The 10,214-nt window shown below is 33.4% G+C and overlaps 1 protein-coding gene across 3 annotated transcripts; it reads left to right on the top strand.

The window, feature by feature from the left end:
• The first annotated feature begins 2,955 nt into the window (after positions 1–2,955).
• LOC107872465 (probable lipid phosphate phosphatase 4) lies at positions 2,956–5,906 on the top strand. Of its 3 annotated transcripts, none has more exons than XM_016719156.2 (8): positions 2,956–3,081; positions 3,390–3,621; positions 3,966–4,053; positions 4,157–4,266; positions 4,710–4,800; positions 4,884–5,072; positions 5,366–5,425; positions 5,533–5,906. In XM_016719156.2, the coding sequence occupies exons 1-8, from the start codon at positions 3,047–3,049 to the stop codon at positions 5,610–5,612; spliced, it is 885 nt and encodes a 294-aa protein (XP_016574642.1). In that variant the 5' UTR covers positions 2,956–3,046; the 3' UTR covers positions 5,613–5,906. The 3 variants fall into 3 exon arrangements, with proteins under 3 accessions (XP_016574642.1, XP_047269079.1, XP_016574643.1); XM_047413123.1 differs by having other exon boundaries at positions 2,960–3,081; positions 3,393–3,621; XM_016719157.2 differs by having other exon boundaries at positions 2,970–3,081; positions 4,178–4,266.
• The last annotated feature ends 4,308 nt before the right edge of the window (positions 5,907–10,214 follow it).

A 10,214-nucleotide genomic window follows, 5' to 3' on the forward strand; every position in this document is an offset into this window, starting at 1 on the left:
AACTGTGTGAAATTTATAATTTCTTTCTACATCTTTGGTGTTTTAGACTATGAGAAGTACTTATCCAGGAACTTTGTAGTCATATATTCCCAAGTTTTTATCGACCCCAATGGTAAACTCCTCAACCATATCTTTGCATCATCCTTTAAAGAAAATGAGAATGCCTTTAAATATATCACGTCATTTAATGCCCCATTATAGTGAAAGTTATTCATGATTTCATCAAAGTCCATCAAACAACTATTTGAAACTTTGTTTTTCTTTCCTCTAAAAACACAACTATTCTAGATTTCTTGAAGAATACTTTTTTGATCACAAAGTTGTTGATTGTAAGAAGAGGGAATTTCGCACTATATTATATCCCATTGTAGTTTTTCTTTGCATAATGTCCCAACAATCTCCCTGCCTAACCATTATTTTGGTCCATTTGGTCCTCTAACTCTGGGGGTGGACGATTGTTTCTCAAATTATCAAACCCCAGGTATTTAGCATCATCTTTCACTCCAGGTGAGTAATTCAGATTAATGGGGTTGAATGGGTCTTTTAGAGCCACATTTTCAGCATCATCATTCATTGTGCTCTGATTCTGAGACTGCTCTAAAATCCTCTCCGCAAGTTTCTTCTTGAGAAAACATAAAGCTCTTTCTAATTTTGGATTGTATTCAATGATTTTTTAGAAAGATCATGTCATACACCAAAGTTATGGTTTAGCACCTATTGCCTATGATAATAGTGAAGTTGAGATGTTAACTAAAAATAAATAAAATAAAAACTTGAACTAATACACAAAATTCTATTAAAACTACTTGTTGCCAATTCCCGGCAATAACGTCAAAATTTGACGAGTGCAAAGCACAATATATCTAAGCGCTTCTCCAGTCAAAGATAGTATAACATAGTATCATCCACACAGGGATTTATTTTAATAGAAATTTAATACAATTTCGTTCAGTATTAACTAGAGAATCAAATCTTGAAAGTTGTGTGGTTAATACCACGATGTTGAAAATATAAATTATTTCAGCAATAGTTATACAAAAGAAAGCTTGAAACAAATATCAAAATATGATTATGAATTAAAGAAATTAGGGCTACATACAATACAATGGCAAGGTTGCAAACCTAAGTTATGTTGTAGTTCAAGGTTTACAGAAAAATTTTTATGTTTCTTACTAATACAAAAGTTGGTTACTATTTCTATTAATAAATAAAACTCTTCTTTCGAATGAACTTGACTTCCAACATAATAGTAATGGCAAAACAAAGTAAACATGTACGGAAGAACTTGACTTCCAACAAAATAGTAAGGGCAAACAAAGTAAACATGTACACGGATGTACTGAAAGGGCTAGCTCTAGGAAAGCAACTTGCGAATACGTTCCAACTTCAATTCATAACAATGATTCTCAAGCTCTTTCAATTACTTAATAAAATTATCAATCAAGAAGTGAACCATAAGATGAAAATATAACAATCAAAGCACTTTTCTTTCTATTAAAATTCAAAAGATAGTTTATTTTGCAATACCAATATGAATAGCAACTCACAATCTTATTCATCAGAATAAAAGCATAATCTAAAAGTAACAACCCTACATCATATTGTCTTTGCCTTATTTAGAATTTACTCCATAGAAATAAACAAATTCACAAAAATATAGAGAAAACTAAAAGACATTACAAATAACTCTTAATCCCAAATTTCATTTTGGATTAGAGTAGTGTACCCTTCTTCTTTCTTGCTCCTTATGATTTACCCGCTCCAAAAGTGATAACCTAATCTTTGGGACAAGTTTTACTTATAAAGCATGGGGTGGTCGATTATGAACAAAAATAACCTTATTTTTTTGTATTTCGTCGTGGCTCCACGCATTTGGGGGCCACTTCTCGTAGTTGACCGCACAGGACTACCAGCAGCCAACTCCCTTTCTGCCTTGACCGCATGATTGAAGCTTGACGTTGAGCGCGTGTAGGACTTCCACTTCGACAAAGTTTAATTTTCGCTATTTTTTATTCTTTTAGCTCTAGTTTCGGGCTTAACTTCACCTGAACACATTCAGCAAAGAAATTAATAATACCCGCACAATATAGGACCAAACTAAATCAAAATCATGCCAAAAGACCAAATAATCTCAAAACGTTTACTCCCGTCATTAGCATAGTTGACTTTTTTATCAACAGTAGTTTTGCTAATTAAGTTGTCCACTTCTAACTTCTAACGTATGAAAGAGAAGTGGACAGTAATTTTACTAATTTACCTTTCGTAAATTTTTTTAGAACTTTACAGATAATTTATCTTTTTTCTTTCAAAAACAAAAAATATTTATTGTAAGAATAAAGTGGAAAAATTGTACTCCCTTCATCCATCTTAATTGTCCACTATTTACTTTACACACTTCTTAAAAAATAATAAATAATAAAAGTAAATTTACTATATCACCCTTTGAATATAATAAATTTAATGCTTTAAAAAATGTATTGGGTAATAACTATAGTTAATAACTAAGGGTAAAATGAGCATAAATGAGTAAATTATCCATTCATTTTCAAACTGAACAAGTATTATTGGACATCTACTTTTAATAACATAGACAAATAGACATGGATAGAGGAAGTAATTAATCTATCTTAATTAAATAATTAGATAAGTAATTTAAAATATGTATTTATAGTAAGGTGGACAACTAATGAAACAGGAGTAGTTATTTTGGAAAATACCCCCTTTTGACTAATTTAATTGGTTTAAATTGTTACATTTAGTAGGGGCAAATTTTCACAACTAAAGAAGTAAATTGGAGCACATTTAATATTTTTCCTTAAGTGAATGGTCAGATTTTGTTGGTTCGTCAAATCATTGACGCTCAAAACTTTTGTGTACGAAATTTTTAGTTGTTTGTGACCCATTGTTTTAATTGGAGGTCAAAAATAAAAGATGCAAGTGTGTTTATACATTTAAAAAAAATGTGTTTGTTCCAGTTGCATGTATTCCTGGTAAGGACCAACCCGGGAATACATCATCTTTTCTTCTCCTAAACCTTCTTGTCTCTATGTTGAATTTGCATTTTTTTATGCGTACATCAAGGTTTGAATCTCTTTTTTCCATTCATTTTTTTGTTGTTGCTTTCATTAGTCGTCACATCTATTATTTTATTTTTCAATTTCTCTCTAAAATAGATTTTGGTTTCTTCTGACATAACCTTTCTTTAAAATGATTTATAGCATTTTTTTTCTTTTTAATGATTTTTCAATCTCAACGATACGAAATGCCAAATTCAAAAAATTATTAAATTTGGGGAATGTTATGCAGCCCTTGAATTTTTATTTCTTTTAGGAAATATGTACCTATTCATTAATAACTTTTTTTGGTTTATGTTAATAATTCTGAAACAGAAGTTTGGTGAAGATGCCGGAAGTAGAATTTGGAGGGTACACAGTGAGATCCCATGGGGCTACGTTGGCCAAAAAACATAAATGTGACTGGTTGATTTTACTTGTGCTTGCGGCAATGGATGGCTTTTTAAACTACATTCAACCTTTCAATCGATATACTAACTCAAAAATGTTAGAAGATCTCAAATTTCCTTTCAAAGAGCATGACACAATACCCATGTGGGTCGTTCCTGTATGTATTTACTTCGGGTTTAACTTATGTATCTTACCAACCATTATTTTTTACAACCTATTGTAGCAAGTTACATGCTTTATTTTTCAGGTTACTATCTAATTCCATTTATTATGGTTTGTTACATGTAGTTACTTTAAGTGACCTGATAGGATAAAAGAGTTTTACATAGTCAATAATGTGTTGACGTTAAGCTCTACTACTTTTAGAGATTTAAAAAATATATACTTTACGCACCTCCAAATGATTAGTCTCTTTATTTCATTCTTTTGTGTGGTGGTAGAAATGAGTATTCATTTTTTGAGGTTCTTCCACTTTCTTTTTTGATCATTTTCCCGCTACAGATATTTGCCGTAATTCTCCCATGCACAGTATTTCTCATTTACTATTACTATAGGAGGGATGTTTATGATTTGCATCATGCGATATTAGGTGAGTTTTATTTGAAGCTTTATAAGGAAAAAATATTTTTTAATTTTTGAATTTTAGTTGTAGTTAAACAAAGAAAGTGAAGATCTTTTCCTTATAAATCTAGGCATCTTGTACTCTGTTCTAGTGACTGCAGTAATCACCGATAGCATCAAAGATGCTGTTGGTCGTCCACGCCCAAATTTCTTCTACAGGTGCTTTCCCGATGGAATTGAGGTGTGTCTCCTTTTTACACTAACGTAATATTATGGCTTGAACTTTGGATATTCTCTCATGTGGTCCAAATTATGACCCAACTCAAAAGGTCTGTGGTACAATCTAGGTGGATACTATGTGAGGTCTGTTCTACGAGTAGAATTCAGCTTTTATTGTTTATGGCAACATGAAAATTGAAAAAGACACGGCTTTAGAGTTCGAGAGGTCATGAGATGATAGTGTCGTGCTTTCATCATAGTTGAATTTTCTCGTCTTTTCTGAGTGCATATACATATCAATCGAACCTTATAAATTTTGTGTTCATTTTTCTTGTTTATATACTGTGTGATTGATTATGCGTTTGTTAGTCTGTGTATGTCATAACGTAATAGTTAACTCAAAAAGTTTGACTTTAATTCTTGTACAAATATTGCATTAAGATACCTAGTTCAATTCATGTGCAGGCCTTTGAAGATAATGGGAATGTGAAGTGTCATGGAGATCCTAAAATGGTCAAAGAAGGATATAAAAGCTTTCCCAGTGGACATACCTCATGTTAGTAGTTTTTTATTTGTTCTTATTGTTTTCATTTTTGTTCTTTTTCTACTTGTTATAAGTTTATGCTTGTCAACATATAGGGTCATTTGCTGGCCTTGCTTTTCTCTCATGGTATTTGTGTGGAAAAGTGAAGGCTTTTGACAGAAGAGGCCATGCTGCAAAACTTTGTATTGTCCTACTTCCTTTACTATTTGCTGCATTAGTCGGGATTTCTCGAATTGATGACTATTGGCATCACTGGACAGATGTATTCACTGGATCCATTATAGGTTGGTTCAATTATCCATTGCTCATATGGATTCACTACTTTGATCTTTCAATCTTGTTTTAGCTGGTACACCTGATAATATAAAAATATTCTATTAGAACCATCTAGCTGGTTGACCACTATAAACATCGCCTATAGTTGTCCTTCAAATGACTTAATAGTATGAAAAAACTTTTACACTCTTAGTTCTTTGACCTCTTCACTTTGTGACTTGCGCCTTTCACTTTTTTAAATTCCAACCATGTTATTATGAGAAATAGTGTTGCTGAACATCTCATTGTTTTTTTCTTTCAGGAACTACGGTTGCCTCTTTATGCTACCTGCTTTTCTTCCCATTCCCTCATGATATCAATGGTACACCGAAGTCTCCAAAAATGGAATTTATTATTGGGAAGAATCTTAGATCAACGTACATGGTACTAGTTATTTTCTAAATCTTGTTCATTTTTCCTCGATAACAGGATGGGCACCTCATGCGTCTATCAAAATAAGAGAACGAAATGAATTCCAGTCTTCATCAATATCAGTGGATACCGTGTAATGAAACAAGAGTTCAAGTGGGAACCTTCACTATCTAAGCTGGAACGGTAACGCCAAATCTGGAAGTTTTGGAAATGGAAGGAGATATTGAATTCAGATCCTCATAGCCTCGTCGAGAGAGAAAAACATATACTCAAAATTTTTGTCCTCTTCTTTTTATTTAGTTCAACTTATGTTGGTTGCGTGCAGTTATACCTGCATATCAAAATTGTACAACATCAGTGGACATGATTCCTTACCTCTTTTTCTAAGGAGAGAGAATAGAATCAAGCTCTTACAAAATAGTCTTTTGGTATATTTGTTCTACTTTTGAATTAGATGAAAAAGGATTCCTCCTACGTACAAAAGTAAGATCACTAAAGACACCAACAGATATCCTTGCTGTGAATATTATAAATAATAAACTTTTTATTTCCACGTCTAAAACTTCACAGGACCTTTTATCTGCATTTATGGTGCGTCAAACACAGAAAACATCTTCTTGATGACTAAGCTGAAGTTCAAGAGGGGTGAATTAAAAATTTTCTATGAGTCGACTATTGAACCTTCACAGTCAACTCGCCTGCAGATTAGCACACTTCAAAAGTAGATTAGATTTAAGTAAATTAACAGAGGCAGATATAAGATTTAAAGTTTGTGGGTTCTCCATGTTAGATAAAAATAAAATTAAATAATAACTAAAGGGATTTGAAACCACAACTATGTCACCTGCAGATTAGCACACTTCACAAAGTAGATTAGATTTAAGCAAATTAACAGAGGATGATATAAGATATAAAGTTTATGGGTTCTCCATGTTAGATAAAAATAAAATCAACTAATAACTAAAGGAATTTGAACCCATAACCATGAGGTCAATAAAACTTTTACAAGTTATTCTACTCCACTAAACCATCTATATTCTTTGTTTATGGGTTCCCAACTTATAATTCTTATATATTTACTAGATTTTTCTATATAAATACTAGATCCATATGAAAGTTACTGGTTCCTGGGAACCCCCACCTGGTTTTGAACACCAATGTGGTGCCTACTTTCAATCCCCTTGGGTTTCAAAGTTTTCTCAGATCTTTCAAAGTCGAGCTTGAGTACAATAATGAGAAACAAGTTCCGAAGACTAATTTGTTCTTCAAATCTTGTGACACAGCTTCAGTTTGTATTACAAAGTTGACTCGGTCCTTTTCTTTTTATGACAATTATAAACTAGGCAGTACAAAGTCTTATGAGACTAAGATTGAGACACTTTAAGTTTCTTCCTTGAAGTTGCGTGAGTGCTTCAGCCTTTTGTCTTTTCTCTTATAGTCTCCAGCTTCTTCGGCCTTTGTTCTTGTAAGAAAATCTAAGAGATTTCTTCTCACTCAAGGATTTGAATTGATTCTTTCATTGAGTGATGGCATCATAAAGTATGTCCATATCAGTTATGTCAATGTAAAGGTTGTGGTCTTCTTTCCTTTGCTTTTAGTCTTGATTGATTTGATTTTCCGTGAATTAGGGGCTATGATCTTTATTCCTTTTGTTCTTGTTTTTTATTGATTCGCTTGCCATATTTCTGAGATGTTATAGCTCTCTATGATTTGATGTTCGGAGTTGGCTCTCTTTCTTGCTTCCATTCTGAATTAGCTTTCTCTAATCCTTAAATCTTTGTGTGAAATGTCCTTCCATCATTAGAGATCTTTCAATATCATGCAAAGGTCCACTTATTAGTTTGTATTATTAAAACTTAAATAAATAGGTGGCTAACAATCTCCCCCTTTTTGATAATGACAAACAAACATTTAAACATCAGTTGACTTTCCTATCTATCATAGTAGTCGGATTGCTCCTCCTGACTTGTAAACACTTCTGCTATTCTAAGTTTCTGGAGTATCAGTCAACTCTTATTTATTGATAGTCGACTTTCTCCGCCTAATTTGTAAGCATTTCTGATGTTCTTGTCTTTCCTGTCTTTCTCCCTCTTTTGGCATAATAAAAAAGAACCACAGAGTAGCAAAAGAGTAGTAGACATATAGTAGAAATTTATCTATTAACTAACAAGTACTAGACAAAACAAAACGTGTGGCAGATATTTGGTTAAAAATCATCTTACAACCCAACAAAATAAAGGGACAGGACCCCATTTTGAATAAAAGTCATCATTCACCGCTTTTTACGAAAGTATGTCAAGGTATTGTGCATATTATGGCAGAAAGTGTCATACGATTTTTTAATGTTTTTTAAGAAGGGGGAGTAGGAGTTCTAATCAGAAATAGCTAGATCATCATTGGGGGAGTGGACTTAGGACTTAAGGGAATCCATGCGGGTGAACACTTTAGTAAACAACTTGATACCCTCTTGTTTGAATCCGTTAAGAGCCAATCAAACCATATCTATGTTTGTGTTTCTTCTCTTCCCAAGGTCCAAAAGTTTAGAAGTCAACTCCTTCAGTAGCATGACACCTTCCTCAATATCTTTGAAGCGATCCTTAATATCCTTTAGTTCCTTCAAGACAGTAATCATGGGGTTAGAAATAAACTTGCTTACCTTAGGGAGTTCTAACTTTGCCCGGGCAGAATCTTTCTTGTACCATTCATCTTCAACCAAAATATAGTCCATGGCAAAATTTTTAGTTACAAGTATCAATAACTTCTACTAGAGGGTAAGCAGAGAGATCAACTGAGTAATACAGGAGAATCCTAGTAATGAGTAGTCCATATGGCAAACTAGTAGAGGCATGAACATCTGTTGCACTTTCAAGCATATACTCACAAATCCAGGTTCCCCAATTGATTTTGAGTTTCTTAACCAGACAATATAACACAAAGACATAACAAAAGGTAATATTTCTAAGGGATTTTTTCTGTGGAATCATTGTGGTAGCAATTATGTGGGCCATGATGTGAAACTTAAAACACAAAGATAGGGGACGAAAATTGGTCGAAATAGAGTCAGGATCAAACGGGACCTTTTTAGCTTCTTCAAAGTTAACCTCAAAATCTTTGGGTCAATTACCATTCATTAAATCGATTACACCAGATAAATTTCTATCAAAAGCATTTTCTAATAGAAAATCATTCAGAATGATTCTTGTGCCAAGCATAAGAGTCTCAAGTTTGCCACTATCAAATGAGAGGTTGAGATTCACATACAATATGCGAACTGGATCCGCATAAACTTAAAGTCCACAGAGATAAAAACCAAGGACAAATCTTGAAACTTAAGAAGTGACTAACATTAAAAAAGGCATCTTTCTATTGACGAAGATTGATAATGCAACTGGGTACAATGGACCAACTTTTAAAGGCAGAGAAATTTTCTTTGTAAGAGCATATCAAGAACTTGTACATGTATTTAGAGGGAGGGAGTTTAGAGAGTTCGTATAAGGTTTCTTGGCGTGGGGGGTTCGGCTGGGAGTAGGTCAATATCTCTTCATGAGAGTTGACTGAGAGTCCATTGAGAATTCGGACTCAAAGAGGAGAACAGGACGGTCGGAGAGGGTTTTAGGAAGAGATTTGGACATGTTGTCCATAGAATGAGTTCTGGTGATGAGAGAAGAGAGAAGATGAATTTTAAAGGGGCAGAGAGGGAAAAGAGATGATGGTTAAGAGGATTGAGGAGAATAGGGGGATATAGGCGACTATTTGAAAAGATAATAAAGGGAAAAATAAAGAGGTGTGGCTGATAGAAGTTAAGGGGTGGCAGAAGAAGGGTTGGAAAGGTAAAGGGGCGCAGAAGCGATAGAGGTGGTGTGAAAATCGGTAAGAAATAATGATGACTTCCCTTTTGAAAACCAATTTTTTGGTTAAAAAATGACAAGAAAATTGGAACAAGTAAGAAAGATTTTTGTCCAAAAATAAACTCATATTTCATTAGTAAAGAGAATACCAAGTCTTTTTCTAAGGTAAAAAAATCTTTCTTCTAATAAGGGTTATGTAAAAATATCTGCCAGTTCATTTTCGTAGTCAACAATTGTTAATGAAAAATCTCCATTTTCTTCATGATCCCAAATAAAATAATGCTTAATATCAATGTGTTTGGCCCTAGAATGATGCATAGTGTATTTAGATGAAATAATAGCAATGGTGTTATAACACATTATGGTAATAGATTTTAAAGTTAAATTAAAATCAAGTAATTGATACATAATCCATAGAATGTGAATACCACAATTTCCAATGGTTATGTATTCGACTTCAGTTGTTGAAGGAGCAACTAAAGTTTGCTTATTTCTATTCCATGAAATCATGGCATCATAAAGAATTTAACATGTCCCACTAGTCCTTTTTCTATCATTGTTATCACCTATAAGTCAGCATTTGAATATCCAATTAAATTGAAATGAGAAGAGTAAGGTTACCATAGTCCAATGTCTTGAGTTCCTATAAGGTATCGGATGATCCTTTTGATGGCAGTCAGATGAGACTCTTTGGGAGTCGACTAGAACCTGGCACACTTACATACAGTAAACATGATGTCTGGTTGATTGGCAGTCAAATAGAGTAGTGATCCAATCATTACCCTGTACATATTTTTATCAACATCCTTTCCAGACGAGTCTAAGTCAAAACTTGTGGATGGACTCATCGGAGTTCCATAGCCCTTTTCTTTTTCCACACCGAATTTTTTG

The sequence above is a fragment of the Capsicum annuum genome, chromosome 5, assembly GCF_002878395.1.
Source record: "Capsicum annuum cultivar UCD-10X-F1 chromosome 5, UCD10Xv1.1, whole genome shotgun sequence".
Taxonomy (NCBI): Eukaryota; Viridiplantae; Streptophyta; class Magnoliopsida; order Solanales; family Solanaceae; genus Capsicum; species Capsicum annuum.